General features: G+C 47.9%; 8 protein-coding genes across 8 annotated transcripts; 5 read left to right on the top strand and 3 right to left on the bottom strand.

Annotated features, from left to right (window-relative positions):
- Positions 1-1,289: 1,289 nt before the first annotated feature.
- Positions 1,290-3,598, top strand: MCYG_08170 (conserved hypothetical protein; the record flags this gene model as incomplete). Its single annotated transcript, XM_002843041.1, has 2 exons — positions 1,290-3,031; positions 3,469-3,598. 2 exons carry the CDS (start codon positions 1,290-1,292, stop codon positions 3,596-3,598), a joined length of 1,872 nt encoding a protein of 623 aa, XP_002843087.1.
- Positions 3,599-5,785: 2,187 nt separating this feature from the next.
- Positions 5,786-6,763, top strand: MCYG_08169 (conserved hypothetical protein; the record flags this gene model as incomplete). The annotated part of the gene is made up of 1 exon (XM_002843040.1): positions 5,786-6,763. One exon carries the CDS (start codon positions 5,786-5,788, stop codon positions 6,761-6,763), a length of 978 nt encoding a protein of 325 aa, XP_002843086.1.
- Positions 6,764-7,640: 877 nt separating this feature from the next.
- Positions 7,641-9,402, top strand: MCYG_08168 (conserved hypothetical protein; the record flags this gene model as incomplete). Its single annotated transcript, XM_002843039.1, has 4 exons — positions 7,641-7,719; positions 7,793-7,952; positions 8,005-8,745; positions 8,808-9,402. 4 exons carry the CDS (start codon positions 7,641-7,643, stop codon positions 9,400-9,402), a joined length of 1,575 nt encoding a protein of 524 aa, XP_002843085.1.
- A 487-nt stretch (positions 9,403-9,889) lies between these two features.
- Positions 9,890-11,654, top strand: MCYG_08167 (FAD binding domain-containing protein; the record flags this gene model as incomplete). The annotated part of the gene is made up of 4 exons (XM_002843038.1): positions 9,890-9,982; positions 10,075-10,495; positions 10,558-11,053; positions 11,162-11,654. 4 exons carry the CDS (start codon positions 9,890-9,892, stop codon positions 11,652-11,654), a joined length of 1,503 nt encoding a protein of 500 aa, XP_002843084.1.
- A 148-nt stretch (positions 11,655-11,802) lies between these two features.
- Positions 11,803-12,390, bottom strand: MCYG_08166 (uncharacterized protein; the record flags this gene model as incomplete). The annotated part of the gene is made up of 1 exon (XM_002843037.1): positions 11,803-12,390. The coding sequence occupies one exon, from the start codon at positions 12,388-12,390 to the stop codon at positions 11,803-11,805; it is 588 nt and encodes a 195-aa protein (XP_002843083.1).
- A 636-nt stretch (positions 12,391-13,026) lies between these two features.
- Positions 13,027-15,246, bottom strand: MCYG_08165 (NADPH oxidase; the record flags this gene model as incomplete). Its single annotated transcript, XM_002843036.1, has 8 exons — positions 13,027-13,302; positions 13,359-13,910; positions 13,963-14,456; positions 14,506-14,529; positions 14,697-14,796; positions 14,853-14,922; positions 14,974-15,000; positions 15,059-15,246. 8 exons carry the CDS (start codon positions 15,244-15,246, stop codon positions 13,027-13,029), a joined length of 1,731 nt encoding a protein of 576 aa, XP_002843082.1.
- An 836-nt stretch (positions 15,247-16,082) lies between these two features.
- Positions 16,083-18,633, bottom strand: MCYG_08164 (eukaryotic translation initiation factor 2A; the record flags this gene model as incomplete). The annotated part of the gene is made up of 5 exons (XM_002843035.1): positions 16,083-17,491; positions 17,554-17,782; positions 17,848-18,260; positions 18,345-18,416; positions 18,609-18,633. The coding sequence occupies 5 exons, from the start codon at positions 18,631-18,633 to the stop codon at positions 16,083-16,085; spliced, it is 2,148 nt and encodes a 715-aa protein (XP_002843081.1).
- A 3,303-nt stretch (positions 18,634-21,936) lies between these two features.
- MCYG_08163 (conserved hypothetical protein) lies at positions 21,937-26,308 on the top strand (the record flags this gene model as incomplete). Its single annotated transcript, XM_002843034.1, has 9 exons — positions 21,937-22,560; positions 22,585-22,768; positions 22,836-23,456; positions 23,518-23,654; positions 23,726-23,898; positions 23,958-24,071; positions 24,131-25,378; positions 25,433-25,468; positions 25,534-26,308. 9 exons carry the CDS (start codon positions 21,937-21,939, stop codon positions 26,306-26,308), a joined length of 3,912 nt encoding a protein of 1,303 aa, XP_002843080.1.
- Between the last annotated feature and the right edge of the window lie 159 nt (positions 26,309-26,467).

Here is a 26,467-nt window from a genome sequence, read left to right as displayed (position 1 = left end):
TTTCAAGAACAGCAGGGTATGCAAACACATGCGGTAGGAAAGAGAGCATGGAGGCACAGCGTTCTCTTATAGCGGCTAATATTCTTACCTCCTGTACGGAGTACAGTATTGGTGCCCAAGCCAATATATATATATATATATATATATATAGATCCCCGTATGCACTGGCGCTCGTCCGATGCTGATATCCAACTTTTGGCAGCCAGTGGGCCTCTGCAACGGCGATCGCGGGTATTGTGTACATGGTACGACATTGGCTTGGGCCCAACCCCTGCAAGACCAACCGTGCGTGATCATGAGCTTCGGAAACGACAGGTTCTCACACAGAATCCTTACAAGACAGGCCACGGCCTGCGCAACTACAGCTGATGCAGCTCGCGCTGAAGAAATGTTGCCGAAATTATCCGTGGGCGTAGATAATGTATTGATTGCTGGTTGTACCCCCCTACAGTAAATGCCAATATTCAATGCAGAAAGGAATTATCTCCGTATCAACGCGGTTTAAGCCGGAAGGCTCTGGGGCAGCGAATGATCGATATTTCTCGCGATATGCAAATTCCTATCCAAACTATCATTGACACTATCCAGAACTCATCTAAACGGAGTGATGGAAAAGGCCTCCCTCGCGCTGGCAGGCCTAAGAAGATAACAGATGCCAATGGTCGATATATTCTACTCTGTATTAAGCGGAATCCTTTTGTTACTGTCCGTCAGAACATGCCTGGGCCAGGCTCAGAGAGACTCTCTACAAGATGGAACCGGATATAGAGAACTTTGAAAGCTCAAAGCGAACTTAAGTGGAAATTTACAGACCTAATAGAGAAGGCATGGGAGAGTTTGGGTCAAGATTACTTTGATGGGCATGGACGATCGAATTAATGCTCTACTCGAGGCAAAAGGGTGCGCCATTAAATACGGGATATATATAGAGATTGTAATTTAGCAACTAAATAAGATGTTACAGCAATCCTCATCCGTTTATCTTAATAATTGGTGGAATGGTTAATAAATTCAATTTCCTAGTATTTTTGGTGGGTGGATCTACGAAATATCCGGAGACTTACATATGTCCTAGAACTGTAGATGGTGGCTTAATACTTCACCCATTGGCCGGCGGACTTGCACAGCTCTTAAAATACAAGGTGTGTACCCGTAATGTACACCCGGACTTACATTACTCCAGTTTCTATATAAGCAGCGCACTCACCTTAAGCTAGGCTCCTCAAGTTCGTCCACCGCAACGCTTTCAAAATCAAGAACACTTTGACTGCAAGGTTCCACTTCCACTGATGGTGTGCCAGGGTCCCCTCGTTGGCGCTTCAGCGAATTACCATTGTCTGGAGAGACTCATTTCAACGCTTCAAGGTTCGGTATATCGCAATGTTTCAGGCTACGATGCAAAGTATTTTCCGGCTCAGAGCATCTCTGCTTCAGAGGCGCAACCACAGAACTCCATCCCTCTACAGTCACCGTCGGAGCTATTGAAATGGCTGGACGACTTGCCATGTCGACGACTCGGAGCCACTCACAACAGCTTCGTTCTTCATAGCATTAAACGAAAGCCTAGAGATATTTCTGGAACAGATATATGTCTTGTCAGAACTTCTGCCTCGAAACCCCAGGTGCTTTGTCCTGATGCTGCCGTTCTCGTGCTAGGTCTGTTCCAGACGGGTACTGAATTTTCGCCGGGTGATGAAGCGGTCTTGGGGTTCTGCGACCTCGCTATGAGTGTCTTTGCGGCTCGCCCCGATCGTCGATTCCTGCATGCATTTCGTATCTACAATTCTACAATGGAGACGTGGACGTTTGACAGGGCCGGAGCTTACAGCGGCGAATCATTTAACATTGTGGAAGAACCCAATCGGTTCAGAAATATCGTTGCTGGGTACATGTCCATGGATGATGATCGACTGGGCTTGAACTCGTTTTTACAGCAAGACGATCAAGGGGCATTCCTTGAGCTCAAGGAACAGAATCAGCCTTCGGTCAGAAGACTGTATCTCGACGAGGACGCATTTGTGAGGCAGGACTACCTTGTGGGACCTGGTACGACCTGCTTCAAAGCACGCATCCCGGCCTTGCGAGACCAAGAGATGGTGGTCAAATTTGCCTGGAACCGGAACGAGGGCTCTGCTGAACGGAGGCTCCTACAATTCGCGAACGAGAAGAATGTTTGGGGTATTCTCAAACTTGAAGGCTACCAGGACCTGGGCGATATTGCATGTCTTCGACAAGGACTGCAGTTCGGCCAGCCATACGAGTTCTCGCTTCCTCATCTGGAGACTAACGAGTCGGATAATTTTCAAAATTTACCAGAATCAACGCCGAAATCACCGCTGCTGAGACAAGTCTCTAGCGGCATCGTCGAACACGAGAAAGAATCCCAGTTCGACAATCTCAAATTTGAGTGTATCGTCACTTCTCCACTTGGGCGACCGCTAAGTACTTTCTCCTCACCATCAGAGCTCATGACGGTTCTCCGCGATATTACCAAAGCACTTCGTTCTCTATACGTCAAAGCGAATATTCTTCACCGTGACGTCAGCCCGCAAAATATCATTATTGCTCCCAACAATAATCAAGACCCCGGTGCCCCCATCGGAATGCTCATCGACCTAGATCTAGCGCTCGATCTCTCAAATCTACCGAGTGAACGACGGCTCGTAGGCTCAGAGGGATTCATGGCTATTGGTATACTCGGTGGTGATGACCACACATACCGTCATGACCTCGAGTCTGTGTTCTATGTCTTCTTGTGGATGGCCATCTGCCGTAATGGAGTTACCCCCGACAACATCCCGAATACAAGTCGTCTTCACCTGTGGTGCGGCACAGACTTTTTGGCGTCCTTTCATAGCAAGAGGAAGGACATGCAGCTAACGGAGTTCTCGAAACTAGCAGAGGAGGAGTTTACAGAACGTTTCAAACCATACTTGCCTTTGGCAATGACTATTCATCAGTTGCTGTTTCCTGTCAGGAACGGGAAGATCTTTATAGGCACTGATCATGAACCGGGTTCTATAGAGCAACTGTATGCAGGAATGATAGCCGGGTTCGAGCGCTACATAAGTTGATAGCTAGATTCATACGAATGTTGAGATGGCCAGACAGGACCAAATACCATAGAATATAGTACAGCAATACCTCACATCCACCATTGCGCTCGTTGGTAAAGTGCTCCAGTATCCTGCTATAAGCGATATCCCCAACTCTTATGGTTGCATTCGTGGTTTTCTCGGAGCTCCTGAATTGTCCTTGTAACTAAGGTATCCCTTGCTGTCTGTGTCTGTGGGCTATCTCTTTCTAGTACGGGGATGGGAGGTTCTACCGTTGTTTGAGTCCCTCTACCTGGCTGTAACTTATGCGTTTCTGACCGAGGCTCATCATTTTCTGACTGAGACTTATTAAATTCCGAGGGAGGAGTGGTGGCGACGTGTAAATTTAATTCTTGATCGATTAACTGATAAGCTCGATAATATCTCTCATTCTTAATACCCTTAACCGCTACCGTGTAAGCGAGTCCAAGATTGCCAGTGATGAGTTCCCCCTTCCCAAGTCTAGGGATGCTACAAGCTTTCTGGGACCTTTGTATGAGTAAGGTTCTTGAAGTAGTACACTGGTCAGGGTATCGGTATGATATAAGGCTTGATGGATATCAGATAGACAAAGGGAAGTGTGCTTGTATTGATCAGTGTGGTAAAGCTATGACTTGTTATAAAGCTGGCTTTGATCGCGAGTATCAAAAGAACTCTTGATCAAGTGGGCGATGAGTGCCCTTATATATATGAGATATATTAGGTCCCCCATCCTGTCATTATGCTTAGGTCCCATCATGGACCCGGCTGCTGAGGTAGAGACTTATATTCTCCTCACTTTATCGATAGATATTTCACCGGTGACAAGTACAATGTGGAGCTTAGCAAGAATAAACTCTAGCATGCTAAGGGATGTGTAACAAGAAGTTACCCAAATATCTTGATAGGCTTCTGACTCCATTGGGAAGATCCTAACTTCGGGGTTGGATTGGGCGTGATATGTATTTTTTTGACCCGGCATATAATATTGTCAGAATCTGCCATTCGGCCAAAAAGGCGAGCCCGCACTAATTGGCGGCAGAGAGATTTGTTATATTTGACAGATAACTGTAGGTCGTGCGCGTGCTTTTCCAAAGCTAATCTCCAATACATAGTATGATTGATAGCTCAGTTGTGTCTTCAACAGCCAGCCAATCAACCCCCAATCATCAAATCGTTTTGTAACGACTCGCCCTGAGCGCTCCGTAACCGACATCACGGTATTTGTACTGTTAGGCCGCATATATAGTTGCTGTGATAAAGTTTCTACTCAAAAGCTCGTTCGGCTCCGGCCGTAAAAGTGGCCACAGGCGCATGCGAGCCTTAGCACCAGATCCTATTCTATGCCCTTGACATCATCCACTCGATCAAATAGTGTGTATGCAGATATGAGTCACAACCAAGAGTCAAACGCCTGCATTACCATGGCGCACGGATCGTTGGACCAGGACAAGGCTCCTCAATGGCAGGGATGATATTAAATACATGCACCTTTGCTGAAGTGCCTTCTTCTGGGCTTAACATGCCCAAAGCACAGAGTGATGATATATAAGAACGAGCTCCTGAGTCCTCGCCTTCTCTGAACCGAGAGGATGCTAGAGCTTTCGGTCCATTTAAAAGTACATATATCGTGACTCCCCCAAGTGCAACGCCGCTAAAAAATCAACTAGGTCTCTTCTTCGTATATTATCAGGCTTACCTCCTCCTGTGTTGGTGCTTCTAGCGCTGAACTATCGTAAGCTCATCCGCCCACCCTCTTCTTTGGTATAATAATCAATACTAAACTTGTTTCCTAAGAAAATGTGTTATGTCGACCGCTCGACTGTCATAATGGTATGCGGGCATCCTGGGCCAGAAAGCCCTCTCGCCACTCGCCCCTGCAACAAAACCCCGTGTGAGACAGGAGGCACACCAAGAGATGTCTGGTTAGGATCCACTCGAAAACATGAGCCTTGTGAGGATTGCAAAGCCAACGGAGTCTTCGTCCTAAAAGCCGGTACAAGGAATACTTGGGTTCGAGCATGAAGCAAAGGCTAAGCTGATAAGGTCAGAGATAAAAGAAACTAGCGTTAAAGTGAAATTACTTTGTTCCAGTTCCTGCCAATGGCCGTTAACCGGTTCCTGGCCTTGAATTGAGACCTTTGGTGCTTCATTAACTATCACCTAACACGTTATCGCCCCTTCCGGCAATTCCTGTCTCGAGGCTCATTACGGCTCGTTCATTTCCATGTAGCCAGCAGACATCACTAAATACAGGCCCTTATGGTCGGCAGACTATCTGCTCATCATCATCTATCATTTTGCCGGCTAATAGGCTTGTTTTGTGTGTTTCGTAGGGCCTTACAGTATTCAGTTGCTGTTCCTCCATGCTAGGGCCCGATCTCGGAGGCTGAAGGGGGGAACACGTGACCGCAACCTCTGCAAGACACAACGGAACAGCAAAACAATGCCTCAGCAACCAAATGAGCACAGGAAAAGGTGATAAATAGGCGTAGGAAAAAATAATAATGATGGACGGAAGGTCTAGAGGCTATACTACGGCTATTTATCTATAGAGAACAAAGGGCCGTCGGCCGACTAGTAGACAGGAGTACGTAAGCATCTAGTTCCATTAGTAAGCCGGCGGCGCGTTATTTAAAATGCGGCAACCGCTGTCTCTAAACGATGATACATTTAGCATAAACCATCCTAGTTACGTTCCATGGGTGATAATGGCGGTGAATAGAAATGGGCTCAACTTTTCATACGAAACATTTTGCGATTATCTCCCCAGAATAACTGGTGGTTCCGAGTCGCCGACAAATGCGGATAATGTCAACCCCTTGATTCGACGGATTCTGACAAGCTACCCCAAATCTACTATCTACGGGGTAGGAGGGCACTCCGCTCTGCTCTCAATCACCGATGATATTGGCATTAAAATCTCCTATAGACCTGCTGGGAAGCATATACATCATGAACAAACTATCTTTATGCTACTGGAATCCGTGCCATGTCCGTTTATAGCCCACTCGCTCTTCTGCGCCCCGGACCTTATCTTCATGGAACTCTACAAGAATGGCACACTTCACGAGCGTCTAAACTTGAATAGAAAGCCCCGCCCTATACTTCAATGGATGCAGCAACTGTCAGAGGCTGTGGCTTGTCTGGAGTCACTAGGCTATGCACATGGCGATATTAATCCCCGGAATATTATGTTTGTCGAAGGAGATAACCTTAGGCTTGTCGATTTTGACCATGCACTGCGATTTGGCGAAAACATAGAAGTTGGCGACTATCCCTACGTTCGGCCAAGAAATGCAGAAGAAGCAAAGTCAGACTCTGGCGGCACTTTTGGCATAGCTAGTGCTGATACCGAACAATTTGCCCTGGGGTCTATTTTTTGGTACATGGTGCAAGGGACAGAACTTTGGGCGGGAATATATGGACTGGATCTGGTTGATAAGCTTACGGATCGTGTATGCCCAGAGATGGACCTCAAGGACCCAATCAACCAGATTATGAGCGATTGCTGGAAGGGGAAGTTTATATCTATAGCGGCACTCGCAGCCCGGATACGCCAACTCACTCTCGAGAAAGAACTTGAGCAGAAGAAAAAGGTGTGCGAGGGATACTATACCCTAATATGCAATACCGCGAGTGACTCTAACGCTAGAACGCCAGAGACGGCAAACTCTGGGAACTATTAGAGTCCTCCACTTTGCCAGAGACAACTATTCTTTATCCTCAGCAATGCGCGGCGGATTTATATTAAACAAATCTTAACTTATAGATACCTACATAATAAAAGAAATATCTCTGATTTGCTTCCAGAAACAATCAGCTTGCCCTTATTTCCTGCACCTAAGTGGCCACAAAGCTCAAGTATAGATTGAATAAAGTCACTGTGCGATACCCGGAAGATGGTTTGAACGTGCTGAGGCCGTGGGTTATATGGACCTAAGTCTAAACCCATAGTTACGTAATAAGTACACAATATAAGATACTGAAGTTATTAGAAAGGAATATACATACTACGGATTAAAGAGTATAAACACCAATTTCAACATCAAAGCGTATAAGCAGTGCAGCGACCAGAGACGAACGTCATCACTGTATGATCTTTTGGTCGAGTGGTATATGCTGTATCATCGCTGCCAGCATGCTGCTATTACACCTACTTGGCACGGCGGCAGGTCGGCCCGCCCCCTGCTGGACCTCAACTATATATAGTACACCGCAGGGCCTCCAACTTTGATTCCTCTTTAATCAAACAATGCCGTTAATCTACCAGGCTGGGGCCGCATAAATTTTAAAATCGGCCAGGGTCCAAGCCTTGCGCAGGGAGGATTATGGTGTGGCCCATCCACTATTTCCCTGCAGTGGGTGACGCTGCCAACCTGTTGGTTGCAGGGAAGATGGTGTGTTACTGGCAGTTGGGGCTGCCCTTGACAGATTTAGCAACATGGACGTTCTATATACCGCTCAACAAGAGGGCCCCGGAGACATATCTTGATTTTAGATATCGCTTATCCCTAATTGACAAACTTGCGCTATCTCGGTCGATTTCGACACACGCAACTCATCATGCTCTCTGAGAATTTATCAAGAGCATTCTCCCAAACGGGGGTAATAGATACCGCCATATTCCGCAACCCGTTTGTCGGTAGCTTCATAGCTGTCGTCTTCTTGCTATTCACATGGCGGACCATTAAATTTACGTTGGTACCCATATTCAGACCGAATGAGCCAAAAGAATACCCTTATTGGATTCCTGGTAACCCGCCCTGCACCCTGTCTTACCATCTTCTTCTTAGAGCCACAGACTGAAGCTCATCCAGGTATTGGCCATATCAGAGGGTTTGTGGCCAACTCCCAGGAATTACTTACTCGCGCAAGGTACATCACCAATATTCTCATTTATCTTATCTGTCAAATTCTAACGGAACAGGCAATACTTTGGAGATACACGCGAGCCCTTTGCAATAACCATAGCGAATCAATTGTTCTATATCATCACTAACTCTAACGATGTGTCTTCTGTGTTTCGAAATTCGACCTCCTTAACCTTTGAAATATTTGCTCAGGAGATCTTGCACGACCTTGGTTGCTCTGAGTCGTCGATTAAGCAGATGTACGGTGATCCGGATCCGACTGAAGCAGGCAGCCAGAAGCCTCATACCAAATCTCCAAGTCGAATGGCTCGCGATTTCCACCACCACCAACTCTTCCCTGGAGGTCTTCTGGATACTATCAACATAAAATTCATTCAGTATTTCAAAGGGAGCCTTGATCTTGAATATCTCACTTCGCAGCCAAAATATGCCACTCGAATCGCCTCAGATGCAGTCCAGGTTTCTTTGTTTGAGATGTCATCCGATCTTTTTACCAACGCTGCACAGGACGTTTACTTCGGCAAACTTCTCCGCAAGATTGCACCTAACCTGGCATATGACCTCCTAGAATACGATGATCTTGCCTGGCAGGTACTGTTCCGCTATCCGCGATTCCTGAGCACAAAGATGGTATCGGCACGAAATAGAGTCTTTGATGGTCTGGAGAAGTATTTTGCCTCTCCTACCGATGAGCGACAGGACACCGTTTGGTTCACACCAACTTTAGAGAAGGAAATGCGCAATGCGGGCCTCAATAACAGAGATATTGCTATTATGATGATGACCATTTATTGGGGGTAAGCAGTATCTTACGGTTCTCATATGTCGGTCATGTAACTTGCTAATTCATATCGCCCAGACTAAGTACAAACACCCGAAAGAGTGTTTTCTGGGTTCTTGCGTACATTATCTTTGACGCGGAACTTATAGCGACCATTCGTCGTGAGGTTTCTGCCGCGTTTGAGGGTGAAAAGATAGACGTGGATCACATTACAGAGAATTGCCCCCGCTTACGAGGTGTCTGGGACGAGACTCTTCGCACCACTGCATTTTCATCTTCAGTTCGCTATGTAGCGGAAGACACTGTTATTGGCAACAAGATACTGCGAAAGGGTCATCGTATTATGATGCCTTACAGGCAGCTCCACTTAGATGAATCCATATTTGGGGAGCGCGTGGCGGAGTTCGATAGTGAGCGATTCGTCAAGGATACCCAACTACGCAGATATAATATGGGGTTTGGAGGGGGCGCAACACAATGCCCAGGCCGTCACCTTGCGAGACAGGTGGTCATGGTATTTGCCGCAATGCTGGTTTATCAATTCGATGTAGCTCTTGATCCACCCGACCAGGAATTTCCCAAGGCCGAGGAGAAGATTCCCGTGCTTGGAATAATTGGTATCAAGACCGACCTCAGTCTCAGCTTGACCAAAAGAGACTCTTCTAAAGTATAATAGAATGCCGTTACGACGAGAGATAAAGTTACTTTCTCAAGGCCAGAGCCTCAAGCGTTGCCCTCTACCGTTCCCTACAAATATGAGCAAAACTTTGGTGCTTGGAAGCTGTACCTACGTTGTTTAAGACGGCTTTCATAGTAGATTTTCCCACGGAAATACATCAGCTCGGCATCCTAAACCTTGGCTATTTCCAACATATAGTCCAGGGATTACAACTTACTTCCACCCAGCAATCAGCTCGGCCCGAGCCCAGGCTGTGCTCTCAGCTACAGGGTTACTTGGCGACCTCACACCATGCACGTATGCGGCGTCCGGTACCACTGTGGTGCAGGTACTGTGGACTGATACTTGTCCAGCCTTGTTGCCAATTACGTTCTTTATTATACTCCTAGCCTGCCTTTGAGGGAGAGCTGAAGTTACGGAAAATTTGACCCTGCAAACATTTGGTTCGTGATCTTTCATATTGCATTAGATGATCTCCAAAATGGCGGCCCTATACATACTCAGACAAGCCTATATCGTTCTAGCAATCCTATGCATGCCCCTGACTCTAGCGAGTACCGGGAGACAACTTTGCGTACGTATAAGTTTGCGCTGGCTCCTTTTCCCTACGGGCCTATAGACAGCCTGAATAGCATCAACTGAACTCTTTAGTGTACGGCTATTCAGCATGTGCTCCCAGATAGGGTCTTCTATAGTCATAGTTCCGCATACAACGCCTCGCTCTCCTCCTACTGGGCAGCCCAGGAAACCGAAACAAGGCCTCTCTGTGTCGTGGCCGCCGAATCCCATCAGCATGTTCAGGCAGCTGTTTCTATACTTGCGGGCCTCAACACAGGGCCTCAAATCCTCTGCCCCTTTGCGGTTCTCGCTGGTGGCCATGGAAAGTCCGGAAATTCAAATCAGCAAGGTGGTGTCAATATCGACCTGAGAGCCATGAAATCAGTTACTGTGAGCGAAGATCACAAGTTGGTTAGTATTGGACCCGGGGCAAAATGGGTGGATGTTTATCGTGAACTGGACCCTTTAAATAGGACAGCTCCAGGCGGCCGAGATGGTACCGTTGGCGTTGGGGGTTTATCTCTCGCAGGTGAGCTGCCCACTCCTGCACTGCTTCTCAGCCCAAGTGACTCTAATAATTGACCCAAATAGGGGGTGTGTCCTATTCTTCTCCGGAAGTAGGCTTCTCCTGCGACAACGTCGAAAATTTCCAGATTGTGCTATCCAGCGGCGAGATAGTAAATGCAAACCGGACATCACATCCAGATCTATTTCTCGCACTTCGTGGTGGTGGGAATAATTTTGGAATCGTCACCCGGATTGATATGAAGACCTTGTATCTGGGGGATATGTGGGGTGGGACCGCCTACTATAACATTAGCACATACCCGGAGCAGATTCGAGCTTTCCATGCATTCAATGCGGATCCAGAGTACGATGAACACTCTAACATGTACCAGGCGTTCGGCTTCAGCGGAAATACCACAGTAGTCCTCAATAACTTGGTGTATTCCATACCAACGCCAGAATTACCGCCAAAACTCAGGGCCTTTGCGGATATCAAGCCTGTTCTATACAACACACTGCGGGTTTCGAATATATCTGCCTTTGCAACTGAGCAGGCTGTAGCAGCCCCTGCTGGAAACCGGTAAGTGACTGTAATCTCCCATGGCTCTCTTTCCCTCCATCACACTCACCTAACAGCATAAGGTGGAAACCTGCTAAGTGAATGATAAACTAATCGGGTCTTTGATAGCCAAGTTGGGTACACGACAACGTTCAAAAATTCTCTGGAGATGTTAATGGACTCCTTCGACATATGGAACGCTACTATTCCGTTACTCAGCTCAATGCCAGGTCTTCAGTATTCTTGGACTTTGGAGCCGCTTCCGCCTATCATTGCTGCAAACTCCGCTCGCAGGGGTGGGAACATTCTTGGAGTCACTGTTGCCGACGGGCCATTAGTTTTGTGCCTATTAACAGTCACATACTCTGAGCCTAAGAATGACGAGACAGCACGCAGAGTGGCACAGAAAGTCATTGCGGATGTTGAGACTCGTGCGAAGCAGCTAGGTGTCTTCCATCCATTTAAGTATGCAGGATATGCGGGCAAGGGTCAAAACCCCATTCTTAGTTATGGAATGAGAAACGTTCAATTTGTGAAGAAGGTTAGTCGACGGTATGACCCTGATCGAATATTCCAAGATGCGGTACCAGGGGGTTTCAAGCTAGACGATGTACATAATTGAGATGCGCAACCGCAATAGATTCGCTCTTCACATCGAACTAACTAGTTCCCCTTTTCCAAAAGCCCAGTGGTTGCTCTGGGTCGGACCAGAGATGAAGAAAGGGAAGAGGCTCGTATCAACCCGGCCTGACGCTTAACCACCCCTAAGCTCAGTTACGTTCGACGTACCCCTTCAGATCCCGAGCCAGAACTTCGAACTGGTGCTGGAAATGATCCTTGAGTGGGAGCAGAACCTCCCTTGCCTTCTCCCCATATTGTGTCTGCCAATGCGTATATCTCGTCCAGCCGCCTCCAAGGGGCGTGAACGCGCTCACATGCTCAGAGTGCCCGATAAGAGCCTCCAACTCATCATTCTTCCAGGCAGTAAGGAGAGGGCGCCGAACAACCGTCACAATATCAGTCGCATTCGAACTGGAGCCGGGGGGTATGCCGGTCGAGCTGAAACGTATGGGCATCCCAACGCGCACCTGTGCAGGCGAGTCGACCCCGGCGGGCGGAATGGCGTTGTAGACAAAGGTGTTCCATTCGGAGTAGCGTCGGAAATCTAGGATTGCGTCGCAAACTTGTTTCGTCGTTCCCTTGATTGTGATGCTTGCGCAGACAGAGAAAACAGCATCGACGAGCCCATATGTCGGCGTTGAATACAACCCAACATCGGTGCAGTCAACAATTGGGTAGCGGCTGGGATTGCCAAAGACAAGTGGCACAAAGGCAAGAAGGGTAGAAAATAATAGCATAGCCGTAACCAATGGGAAGAATCAAGGCTCTGCTGGATATATTGATACACTGTGCGCGGCTGTACTGGACAACAAAATAGGGAGGATTGGGGGTGCTCTGGTGGTACTTGAGCAAGTTATAATCGACTGACATGCCAGAGAATGGTAGCATCTTAACGAAACCATCCGCTACGAGGTTGCATAGGCAAGGATTATAGCCATCGTATTGCGAAAAGCAGTCCGTATATCTTTGCGCTGACGTTTCGAGCGACGGGCTCAGATCCTTCGGCCTGACACGATGGCAACAAGAGACGAGATGGGCTTTTTCGCTCGACTAGCCTTGTCTATCTACCGGACACGGAACAGCAAGATGCGCATACGATAATATCTGGAGTGCATGTCGTGGTGTGCTGTCAAAGGACATCATCCTTCCTGCACCTGGGCTAGGATGATGTCTGTACCCACAGGCAAGGCTGCAGCATCTATCGGTAAAACCCTTTGGTGGGCAATATTCTACAGGCCAAGCTGCCTGGGACAAGGTTCGTTCACTGGAGGTTGAAGAAACACGTTAATACGTTATTATAGGCTGATCTATTAGTTGTATAGTAGAGCAACATCGCCCTCATCCAGAAAAGATAGCTAGTTAATTGATAACAGTTAGAAATTCTCCTCGCCCCATACAAAATTAAAACCGGGCTCAGAGTACATGTTGCACTTTACGTGAAGCACGCTCCCTAGAGCTTTAGGCCCACAGAAAAACACCCCGGCCTCAGCTGGTGCATGAATCTTCCGGATTGATCGAAACACCATGTCCCAGTTTGGCCGGCCAAAGTTGGTGGGAGCACGAAGGCCGGTGATGGCGTCTCGGTCTGCGTCGGCATCGTTTATCATTATGTTTGTTGCGTCGTCAGTTTGGATCTTGGCCGTGAGGTACTGCGGGAAGTTAGCAAAAAAAGGAGTACACCAGCTGGCTAAGGGAGCGGGTATACCGTGTGAATCTCAATGTTGCTGTATTTATCCTGGGCTTCTATGGCAAGCAATAGCGAGCTGAACCACTCAAAGGAGCCGAAATCCCGACAAACCCAGAAGAAGTACACTTTCTTCAATCGAGTCTTGTTCTGTGGCTGGTTCATTCGATACCAGATACTCTTCAAGATGGAAGCAAAGGGGGTAACGCCAATCCCAGCACCAACCAACACTGCCACTTCGAATTTAAACACGTCCTCGGAGGCACTGCCAAACGGTCCATCAATGAATATCCGCGGTAGTATACGGCGAAGCCTTGGGTCAACATCATGATCTGCTGTATTGGCATCCACACCAATCACAGTCGATTCACGTTTGGCACGTCTTTCGTGGAAAGGCACGTTTATAGAAGTCTCCTTCTCCTCGAAGTCACAACCAACTGCTTTGGCGAGATCTTTTGTAAAATTCCCAACACAGCGTATGTGCACGGATATGTGGTCTTCTTCAGGGGCACTGGTGAGAGTAAACGGGTGGTATTGCCATATCGATACTGCCGGACAGTTGATAAATATATACTATGTAATGTTTCAGTAAAGCTGAGAGAACCATAGTAGAGAAATGGCTTACCTGTCCTGGCTTCATCTTTGTCTTCTCCTTTCGAAGTTGGATCTCGAAGACGTTGCTTGGATGTTGAATCACTTTCGTGATAATTGTTCTATGCTTGCCTCGAACCTCCCTCATTAGTCGTTCCAATAGATACACGGCCCCTCCAAATACCCAGTAGAGATAAAACACCCCTACACCGTCGCAAAAAGGAGGCAAGTCCGGCTTAATCATGCAGAAGGCTCCATGGAAGGACCAGAACAGGAAAAAGACAACGAAGAGATGGTGTGTATTCCAAAATCGCTCATGGTTCGCTCTTCGTGGGCCCTCCAGGGATGTCGCTGCAATTGCTACCAGAGCTATCAGCATAACGTACCCCGTCCAGCCGGGTCCTGTGGTGAAATTGAGTCGAAAAAAGCCTGATATCCCCAAACCCTCGGCAGACGCAATCCGGGCAAAATTGACCCAGTGAGCTATAGTGTGTAGAAGGGAGAAGAAAACGATGGACCAAGCCGTTACTAGATATGTTAATCGGGTAGAGAGTGCTTGGAGAGAGGTTGTACATACTCTGGTGGAACGGTATACTTTTATCTATTGTACCATTAGTATATTCCTTAAAATAGACCTCACCAGTATAGGCTTACCAAAGGGTATAACCCCGTTCAGGGGAGTTTGCCTCAAAAGAGAAATAAGATTACGGGAGACGGCTATACATGTTAGATATTTAACACTAAGAGCACTTTTACCTTAATACGTACGGAATAAAATGACGGCGACATCAAAATGTAGCACTAATGCAGCCGCTCTGGCAATGGGATAACTGGATCCAAGCAATCCTCTGGCATTGCTAAGATTATCCTGTATTGATGTTAATTGAAACCAAATTTTCCATGTGAGTTGAGACGGAGGAGTACCTTTAAACTATAGTTCAGTATACCGACTACAAATAGTAGGACATGAACCAAGGCAAAAATGGTAACGAATCTGCTCTCAGATTAGTCCATATCCATAGGAAAGCACAAAGTTGGGCCATACAATCTCCTCCATCCGTCATTAACCATCCTGGGGTAACAAAGTTAGTTCCTATACATGGCCTTCCCGGGTTTTTTTAATCACATACCATCTATTAAATTTCTCCTTTATGTTCAGGTTCCTCGGTGGATCTCCGCTCATCTCACCGGACATCAACATTCTTGCTAATGGAGGAATCCTGGACCGTTCTTGCTCCTGGGATTGCCAGGGTATATGTGACATCTCGATGCCACCACGAAGGCGACTCCTGCCACTGCCATGGGATTGTCGGTTCATCCTGCCGAAGTAGATCGGGTGCGAGGCTCTTTAGGCAATGCAGATCCAAAAAAGAATAAACGGGTATAAAACTTAGGCTGATATCTAGCTAGGTGTTGATCATACTCTAGCGTCTGATATCGTCGCTTGTATGTCCTTCGTCTCTTGTAATGAGGGATAAAGCGATAGGTCAAATTCAAGATATTCTCAAATCAACCCGTCACTGACCCATCGTCGCCTTTTTATTCTATCCTCTGGCCTTGCTCCGGTCCAGCTCCTCCCTTGCCGTGCTCTGTCCCTGCATCTCAGACACGGCGCTTAAAACCTGTGACATGACGTGCGTTTGCCCAATGAACGCGCAGGACAAGCCAACAGAACTTAGATGCGGAGACAGGGGTTATCGAGGCGAAGGCCAGGGAGTTAGGAATGGTGGCTATGGCTACAGTTAGCAGATTCTGTAAATAAGCGGTTGGTTGGTCGTACGGAGTGGCTAGTTGTCGTTGTTGTAGGTACTGTTAACACGAGCCTATAGTACGAAGCTACAGATGAAATGAAACGCCATCTTGCCCGCTGAAGACCCGTTGAGCACTCTATTGGTTTGTCTCGTAGCGGACGCTGAGATATACTGGAGTTGGAGAAGAAGTTGAAGTCGCCAGATAAATTTATAATAATGTAGGACTGGAACCGCTTCCAGATCGGGCAAGCCAATACATTTTACTCTACATTTCATATAAGACAAATTAAGAAGCTCGAGAAGTATCGAGATATAATATGAGATAGTCCAGTGAATAGATGAGATCATGTTATTGTTTTCTCGTTTATTCATATATACCCTTCACTCGTTATATACTATCGCTTCAACCAGTCCATCCCAAAGACTCCAGCTCTCCCCTTACTAAATCCTCGGTGTGGATTTTCTTCATCTGCGTCTCCTCCAGCTTCTCGCCACCGGCAACACGCATCTTCAGCTCGTCAATGGCGCGGACCTTCTTCAAGAGACTGCGCATTTTCTTCTCCCGAGCTATGGCTGCAGCGTCAGGAACGGCGTTGGCGGTGTTGCCGCCATCGGGTGAGGTGACGGTAAGGTCTGGTGGTGCAGCTTGTTGACGTCCACTAGTATTGACGCTGACAGCCGGTGCACGACGGTCTTGATGCTGTTGGGCGTTCCCGTTGCGGTTGGGCGTATTGTTGCGGCCGTCACTACGCTGGCGGCGATGAGAGCTTCTGCTTCGATCACGGGGCCCGCGAGGATAGTTCGGGCCCAGGTTTGCGCCGTTGGTATTGCCATTCGCGCCACCGCTGGGGTGTTGTCTGTGACCTCGAGAGCGGCTACGATCTCGCCTATCCGAACTGGGTGCGGTCGGGATGGCGGCATCACCGGCTTCGCCTTGGTTGGCACTGGCCTCCTTGGCCTTCTTGGCTTCTCGCTTCTTCTTGTTCTTTGCAGCCGACTTGGATAACTTTTCAGATCCAGCTGCACCGGCGTCAGCTCCAGGGGGAAGAGCAACACCGCCTCCCGGAGCGGCTCCGGGTGGTAAGAACTCTTCCGCTGGTTCGGCGCCAGGCACAGCACGACGACGTGGCCTTCCAAAGGAACCTCCGGCTGCTCCGCCGTTCGACGCGAACGAAGACGAACCGTCACGTACAAAGGCAGCGCCGCCTTCGTCTTCACGGCGGAAAGCCAAGGGGGTGCTTTGTCCCCTAGCACCAGGCGGGCGATACGCACCCGCAGGCTTTGAAGGTGTCTTCTTGGTACTCAGGTATGCTAGAGCGGACGGATGCGGGTTTGGCATTGGGTGAAGAGGGTTTGATGTCAGCGGATGACTGCTGGGTGACTGTGGCCGCCACGAGACGGAATATAGCTCGTTCATGTCCTCATTGTACATCAAGGCACCAGAAACATGCCAGATGCGGACACCGTTATCAACACGCAGACGCGGGCTGGTGGTAGCGGTGAGGATGTGTTTACCATCCGGACTCCATTCACAGACACTAGCATTTGAAGCTTCAACAGTGACGATCTTCTTGTAGTCCTTCTCCACGTCGTAGATGTCCATTTGACCAGCCAAGTTACCAAAACCAGCAACGAGGACAAACCGGCCATGTGGAGAGAAGAGGATCGTATTTCGTGGGCCAAGCTGGAAGGAGTGTGTGGCTACGGCACGGGTGTTGAAGATGGTGGTCTTTGCAGGCATGTAGCCATAAACAACACCGAATTCTTTCGAAGTAGGAGACCATGTAACGTCGTGGATCGGGCCTTCTTTGTCTGTTTGTGTACATTAGTATCGTTGCTTTTTTTAAGGAGACTATGGCGTTACTTGAACGTACCTAGGTCGATCCTAGAATCAAAAGTTCCATTGACGCTAAGGAGATACAAAGTGGTCTCCCCGTAGTAACTTTTACCACTCTTGTCCACATCCGTCTGGGCAAGGACTATCAGAGTGGTACCAGTATTATTCCACTTCAGCTGCACCTTGTCACCCTTGTAAAACGATTTTTGAGAGACAGGCGCATTGAAGTTGGGCATATCGAATATCCTGACGGAAGCGGGTTGGCCCTGTCACAGCATTAGTTCATTGTTCATCAAAAAAAGAAAAGTGAGTAATTGCTGAGGTTATGTACCTTTCTTTCGGGGATAAAGGTGGCTACAGCATGTCCCTTGCCGGGAGAAAGAGCGAAATCCGAGACTCCCTCGACCCTCAGTTTCTTCCAAACGGCCGCAAGGTTCCCGCTCTCGTAAAACTGCACTTCATTTGTTACGACACGGGCGCAATACTGTTCATCTGCGGCATACTGCAGGTTCCAGCCGGTCTGTGATTTCTGCACGAAGCTTCCGATAGGTGTGTGCTGATCTGGTGTGTCATCGTCGTTGGCTTCCGGGGCGCGTTCCACAACCTTCCACACCTTGAGATTCCGGACTGCATCGCCATTGGCATCCTTGGATGGCCGTTGCCAGGTGATAACGTAGGTGCCCAGGGGCGAGAAGTCTATCTCATAGACATTTTCTGCGGGAATCTGGGCGACTGTATGGCCCACTGAAGGGTCGATGACGGTGACACTGCAGGATGTTTTTTTTTTGTGAGAATGATTCTCAAAATCAGCGAGAACACAAGACTTACCCTTCCGGGGCAGCCCAGGCGAAATACCGGCCGCACGCAGAATATGCGGAACAGCGGATGTTCCCTTCTGGTCTGGACAGCGGATTAGCTACAGGTCTGGCCTTTCTGTAAGATTTTTAGAGTAATAATAAGTACCGAACAAAACCAGCCAAAGGCTCGTAAACCGGCGCAGCATCGAGGATGCCAATACCTTTCACCGTACGGTCTGCAGTACAGGTCAGTACATGTTAAAAATCAGCCACGTCTCGGTTGGTTAAGCCTTACAAGCAAGCTGAGTCGGAGCTACCATGACTACTCAAAGCCACAGAACGGATCAACGCTAGGAGTTAAGTATTTTATCCCAGGCAGCAAAATTTCCTTCCCGAAACAAAAAAAAAAGCACGAGGCTCCGATATATAGAAGAATAACCAAAGAATATAAACGAAGGATTCGTCCTGATCAGCCCAGACGGTTTCTCGAGGGCTAAATTCACCGAAAGATCTTTTTGTCCAGTGGTTTTCTTTGTGCAGGGGACTTGCAGGTTGCTGGCAAATATCCGTTTGTGTGCTCCTAATATATATTCCTTGCCCGGCTTTGCTTGCTTGCTTACAACTTGCCAAGTCTCTTGTCTTCTCTCTCCGGTCGAAATCTGCAGGACAAGTGAATGCCAGCGAGAAGTCGAAGGTCGAAATCACCGATATAAAGCGTGCGAGGATCGATGCAGAGATATAGCTTGAACGTGCACTGTTCACGGGGCCTGTTCTTTATTGGTGGGCAACAAGGCGGCGACAACAGGCTCGATGGATCCTCCACGGGCGCTGGGCTGGATACAGCGGAAAGGCGGGCGAGAAGGGCGAGAATGGTGAAGGTGACGGCGTGAGGAGAGCGAAGAAAAGAAGAAGAGCAAAGAAGAAGAAGAAGAAAAGCTGAAAGTCTGAAGTTTTTTTTTCCCAAAGTGGGAAGAAGCGAGTTGGCTCGTGCATGCTTAGTCATGCTGAAGATAAGATCTTAAGCGTCACGTGATGATGATGACTTCAACAGCAGCGGAACAGCAAGACGAGGCCAAACGAACATAGGAATATATCGGCCTAGAATGAATATATTATAATATGGAGAAATACAAAGGGTGGCTGCATGGAAGCGTACTTTGCAGTGGGAGATACACACAAGCCCAAATCCAGGATCTATCAGGCAACAAAGCAAACATAGCATGACCAACCCATCGACCTATTCATCATGATGATGAGATCTGCTCTGTCGGGCAGCAATGTTTCGAGGGGTTTCTGTGTCCAGGGATCAATGATGTGCCCTTCTCCGCATATAAGTTGCATCCCATATCCCACAGGCTGCGTTGTGTTGCCCGCAATGCGAAAACTGGATCTCATCTCAGATAGCACGGAGTAACTATAGCAACCATTTTTGGCAAAGGTTCTCAATATGTCAAAGCCCATCAATCAGCGTCCCAAAAGGCCTACCACAGGTGCTCACCCGCTACCCAAGCGCTCAAAAATCGTACTAGTAGCGAATACGAGGAGTACCCCCCTCCCGGGAGCCACTCTTTGTATCCGCCCTTACGCAGGCATTCAAAAGGACAATTACCAAATTCCCTTCCATGGCATCACCTTCAACCAGGTTCAGGAAGCCTTTAATTCGGTACAGGGGAAGGATGACAACGTCTCATACGTCTTTGAATTCCCAGGTAGTGAGAATGAGTGGGAGAAGGTCCGTTCAATATTCAAACTGCTTTTGGGCGGAATTTATCACTTATATGCGATTACTATAACTAGCTCTCAACCAATCCGTTCTACCACTATGAAACATGGATCCGCAAGTTGGATCACCACAAGCACGGTCGGCCTGACCGAGAAATACCAGATGAAAATAATACAGAAATAAAGGACTACATCGAATATATTGGTTCGCGCTTATGGATCAAAGAAAACGATGGCGTCAGTAAACCCTCTAGAACGCGTCGCGGGGTGGGTAATGGTGAGCAATATGAATTTGACAAGGTGTATGAAATCATGCAAGGAAGCGCCGGAGCGTGCTTCACATGGGAGAACAAATATGGAATCGTGCCCCTATCGGCTGATAGAATGAGAGATGCGACGGGGGAGAGTCGCGAAGGCGGCCAGCAATCAATAATGAGCAACACATCTCCCGTAGAAGTGAGAATTCCCCTCCCTGACTGAGCGAAGAAGGTCCAGGGCCAGCTAGCTAACCAAATAATGTTGAGTTACAGGTAGCCTGCGGACTAGGGTGGAATAAAGATGACAAACAGCTTTCGGGCAGATCAATTGCTGAGGTGAGTTCAGTCTTTCAGAGCTGCTGATTCTATTTGTACGGGACGTAATATGCTCACCAACATCATCGCAGTGGCTTCACATATCTGCATTCGCATACGGTGGCCTCATGGATATGCCAAAGAGCACTCAGACGAGCCAAATGAAGATGAATTTTGTGCTTGGAACGGCTGAAACGAACTCGGTAATGCTGCGGTAAGAGGCCTGATCAAATGGAAGCCCTAACTACATGAGCATATGAAAGCTAATAAAGCCTGAATTCTAGATATGAAACGGCCTGGAAAGCCTTCTTTCTGAAGGAACAGGAACTGAGGGACTTGATGCAATTACCAGGAAACGGGCGCATAGTCAAAGGCCAGTTGACGTTTGTCAATAACATTGAACAAACCATTCAAAATCGTCAATTGAGCAATGGGGAGCACGTTGTGAGACCCATCGATTTTGATCGGAATGAATGGCTAAATGAATGCTTTGAGAAATGTCCATGGATGTGCTTCGCTTTACATTACACATTGAGCATGGATGGCCTCTCCAGAGTTCTCGACTGGTACAAACCGACGTTTAGCACCATCTTTTACCCTTTCTCGCGGCCATTTTACACAAAGGGGGAATCAACGGTAGATATGATTTTGCTCAAGGCTGCCTACGATGCTCAAACGATTATGTTGCAAGGGATACCTCCCATACCATGTGAGCGTTCTTTAATGACATATCCTTTGAAAAGGTCGAATATTGATGCTTGTCTCGTTGCTAGGAGATCCCTTCGACAAGCCGGCCTAGTGGACATACCGGAGCCCGCCTGCCAAAAGAAACAACTGGCTGCAAACCTTCTGCAAGTTCACAGTCTGCCAGTTCGCTCCTCTGTAGAGACCGCTGCGAAGCATTTCGTCGCCGCCGATGCAGCCCGTCGCGACAAAAGCACCATATTTGTTGGGGGTATACCCGTTCATAATACCTCGATTGTTGTCAGTCCTAAACCAGACAAGTTTGCCGACCTTCCTGTCGCAGTTTGCTCGGTGTCTGTCCCGCCGACGGAGGGGACTATTTTTCTTCCCTCTGGTGCCAAAATGACGGACATCAACACATCGTCCGAGAAAGCAACACTTGTAGTGTCTTCTGCCCCTAGGTCTGGCGTTCACGTCGCTAATCCATCGGGAGCAGAGACTCTGCAAGATGTAATAAACGAGCCCCTTTCAGAGCTCCGCACGATTGATGTTCACAAATATATCCTCAAGGGTGACATACATAACTTGCTGGGTATCTCCGGATTGAGCGGCCATCTTTACCTATTTCACAGCCGGGATAACGCCATGTCTACAACGGAAAAGGTCAAGATAAAGCTGGAGCACTTTGGGGGCGATCCTTTCGCCGGACTTTTCCCGCAGATTGGGAAGGTGTTGGCTCACAGTATTCCAATATCCAACGTCGAATTCGTTTACTCTGAGGGACATACTGAACTGCGACATACCGCAGGGTTGCGGTTGGAAGCTGATATTGAGTTTAGAGGTGCTCTTGAACCAGTGGCAGATCTGCTTGGTGTTCTCTTCAGTGTCTCCGGCAACACTCCCCCGGTTGCGCTCCATGTTTCTGCCCACCTATCCCATACAAGAGACTGGACTACCCCTCCGAGCTTTTCTTCCCTCATCCTGCAAGGCTCCTTTGAAAAGATGTCTTTCATGGTGGGAGACCTTCTGAAAATCCAAACTGTTGGAGTCGAGATCGCATTCATCAATGTTGCTGATTTAACAGGCACAGGGAGCACTTGGTCCCGGGGTTATGGCATTTTTGGGGAGCTTGAGATTCACCAGATTCCCGGCACGGCCGCTCCGCTTCGAGTCGCTTACAAGATGACCAAATTTACCCATAGCTACCAGATGGTTATGCAGTTTACTTCAACTGAATGGGAAGATGTTTTCGGCATACAAGGCTTAAATGTAAGTTTCGATCTATGTAGTTAGCGTCTCATTGAAGGCACGATCATGGGTAGGCTCTGCGTTGCTAACATGGGGGCAAAGATCACAGACGTGAATTTCTATACCTTCTTCGCTAGTATATCTATCAAAGACTCCTTGGTCCTTGCTATATCTGCGTCAATGAAGTTTGGCGATGCGCATCTGGTGCTTACTGGTCACTTTTCAAAAGGTCAGTGCCTTGCTGCGGTATATCCCTCGATGATCAAAATGCCATCTAAATTATTTCTAATCATTAGCGGAGACATATCTGGAAGCGAGTGTTGGCAATCTATCCTGGTCCACGATTTTAGCATTTTACAGCCAGTTGACAGGAACATCGATCGACAACCAGCTGGAGAGTCATGACATTAGTTTCGAAGACATGCACATCATACTGTCCACCAAGGGTGTGGTGATCGAGGGAAAGGTTCGTTTCAATGGCCATACCAGCTTGGAGGGCTCCCTGGAGCTTGGCAAAGACGGCATTTCAATCGGGGGCGGCGTGGCCGATTTTCTCATCGATGACGCTGGAATCGAGATTAAACAGGCCAGGATCGATGTATTTGTAGCATCAGCAGAAAGCACATGCGTGTCTAGGTTTTCCATTCATGGAAAGGTTTCCTTTAGTGGGATCACTGTCACGGCTGCCTTCATGATAGAGGGCAAAGAGACTAAGTCCGAGTTAAATCAGACATCGGAACGGCAATGGTCCCTGTTTGGTCGATATGAAGGCAACCTGCGCCTGAGAGACATGTGCCCTGGCCCAATAGAAGGGGGAATAGGCGATCTCGAACTCAGAAACATTACTCTAATTGCCGCATCTGGAGAAATGGCTGATATTGAAAAGCTGAATACGCTCAAGTACCCGGTTAAGAAGGGTGGGCAAATATGTTATTATCCCTGGCCTCAGAAGTGCAGAAACTGACGAATTGATGACAGGAATATCGCTTTGTGCCACAATTTCACCAATGGAAGAATTGAATGGCTTTGCCCAGCGGGATATCGATGGTTTGATTCTCATCGCGACCATAGAGGACACGCTAGCAGTGCAGGTTCAGCTCCCTACGGCATTTGATGTGGGTTTCTCTTTCTTTCGCATACTCTGTAATTGTATAGACAAAGAGCTCCTACTAATCACATCCACCAGGTCGAAATCACCAAAACTGCCAAACTGACTGATATCAGTGTTGGCATTGAGATTAGCGAAAACCCCAGCTTGATGGTTACCTCTGTTCTGAACATCCTCATGGAACCAGGAAAGGATCCACTTAGACTGGAGGGTAGAATCAAAGCTGGCCTGCGGGATGCATCGGCCTTAGTGTATGAGGCAAAATCCGTTTCATCCTCAAAAGTCTTGCAATGCTGACATTTGCCATTAGTGTTACAAAGTCGCCATGGGTGAACCCCTTTAACATCAGCAAGGAGGTGACAGTTGTCGATTTCAAAGTCCTCCTCGGGGTAACCTATGCAACCCTGGAAGTATTTGGTCCATCGTAAGCTAATAGTCTGATCCGGCCATTACTTGACATCGGCTAGCTAACATCAGGTGTAGCCAAATGGCCCTTGCGGGGACCCTTCGAGTTGGAGAATTGACTGCAAGCGCAGGCATGTCTATCAGTCAGTACCCGGATCAGCAATTGCTCAAGGCAGATATTTCGAAGGTCGATCTTATTCAGATAATCCGCGTTGCCGGGCATGTAGCCAACATTGAGGTTTTGAAAAACATAAGTGGGGGTGAGGATACGTTTGTCTTCACCAAAGCGTATGTGTATGTCTCTACCGGAGCGTCCATTGGGGGAAGAGAGTATCGTCGAGGAATTTCAGCTGGCGGAGGTCTAACAGCCTTTGGCAAAACTGCCAGGTTTGACCTTCGCATTGGTGCGGGTGGTCTAGACTTCCAGGGGTACATTGAAAACTTCAGTCTTGGACCTCTGGCTGTGTCTTCCGCGAGCGGAGAACCACAGGCAAGCATGGTTATGCGCATGACCAGGGATGAACAGGTGATAAAGGTTGACGGAATGATAACGTGCTTTGGCATTGGATTGGCGGCGCTTGTGGACATCCAGATGGGCACCGACACCCCGTCCTTCACGGCGTATCTGGCAGTGCAGTTCACAGACGCATTCAAGATCAGTATTACGGCAACTGTGGCGGACTTCCGGGATATCAAAGACCTGGCACTCAAAGACCTTTACTTCGAGGGCAGGATTGAGGGAGATCTCTTTGAAGTGGTTTGCCAAAGTATCAAGGGGATGCTCCAGTCAATCGAGGAATTAGGCACTCAGGGTCTTGAGTCTCTTCAACACTTGATTGGAGAAAAAATCGCGGAGAGACAACGTGAGATGGACCAACTTGCCCAGAAAGTTACAGAGACGCGTGAGAAGGTTGCAAGCGAACGCCAAAGGCGTCAGGCTGCCATGCAACGCGAGAAGGGGAAACGAGAAGAGGCAAAGGAGAAAATAAAACGGCTACAGGACAACTTGGCTAACAAGATAGCTGACCGCAACCGTGTTGAGAAGGAGCTGAAAGATAATGTTGAGAAGGCCAAGCTGAAAAGGGCTGCTCTTATTCAACGCAAGAGACGGGAGTATGATGAAAAGTTGAAGCAAGCTAAACAACAAGAGGCCGACAGTTGCAGAAGGCTGGAGGAATTGAAGTATCGACAACGAACGAAATATGGGACTGATTTTCTCAAAAAGGTGGATCTTGCCAAGGGAGCTTTGTGTGAGAAACAAGCCGCCGAACGGGCCTCTTGGAATGCCGTTGTATGGGTTTATTGGCAAAAAGAATATGCCAGTGTGTGAGTTGCCACACCCTAGCGGATTGTTGTTCCATGCTGACTCTAATTAACTAGCATGACTGTGGCATATTGGGTATGCTATGAACTTTCGTATTTGCGATGTGCCACGCTTTGAAACCAAGTAACTGACTGTTGTATAACACGCAGGCTACAAGACTCGAAGTAGCAAAGGCAGCACACGAAGTTGTCAAGGCAGCAACTGCTGTCTATCAGGAAGCTGCGAGCAGCTTGGAGGCCACCGCCAACTCCGTCGCATTTCAAACCTTGGTGGCGGGTATAGAAGAAGCAGAGAAGGGTGTAGAAAGAGCAGTAAATGGAATTGACAAGCTTACCTCGGGAGATGGTTTCGACGGGTTTGTCAGAGCTTTTATCGACACGGAGGAAAGCAGAATTGATGCAGCAATAAGAGAGCTGGATGCAATGCAGAACGAAAACAGCGAACTGCAAAAGGCAGTCCAGGAGGCTCAGGAAATACTGGGCCGAGACAGACCGGAACTCGAAAGGGAGATTGCAGAGGCTGATGAGGCTATAGAGCGCCTCCAGGAAGACGCAGAGCTCGCGAAGCTCCAACGGGACTACGACAATCAGCTCAAAATCCACGATGAGGTGCATAATGTTATTCAGGGAATGCAGGCCGGTCTAGAGACCCTCAAAGAAAATTGGCAAGACGGTATGCATGAGCTTGAGAACGTGGTGGATAGTATCCAGAAGGCCGTTGCATCCATGATTCACATCGAGAGAATTGAGGTGGCCGCTCACACCCATGCTCTGGCCAACAACGAACCCCTAAAGTTCGTGTTCATTGGGGATTTGGGCGGCGGGCGGTTTAAGATTCATGCTGAGTGGTCACCAGGTAATTCGCTTCAAGCGTTATATAAGGAAGTAACCGAGGGTATTCTCGAATTTGCAGGGGATAGAGATATAATATAACGAAATAAATCAAACCCTATATAAATCATTAGGGTTTGGTAGAATCAGGTATATTACTAGTAAGAGTTAGCGAAGTTCTTAGGGAAGATATCTACCAAATAGATAGATACTATTATCGTATATATTAGATTCTATAGTAGAAGAGCTATATATGAATAA

The sequence above is a fragment of the Microsporum canis genome, genomic scaffold, assembly GCF_000151145.1.
Source record: "Microsporum canis CBS 113480 supercont1.8 genomic scaffold, whole genome shotgun sequence".
In the NCBI taxonomy this organism is placed as follows: Eukaryota; Fungi; Ascomycota; class Eurotiomycetes; order Onygenales; family Arthrodermataceae; genus Microsporum; species Microsporum canis.
The sequence above is the reverse complement of the archived record's forward strand: the minus strand, read 5'-3'. Positions and strand labels throughout refer to the sequence as shown.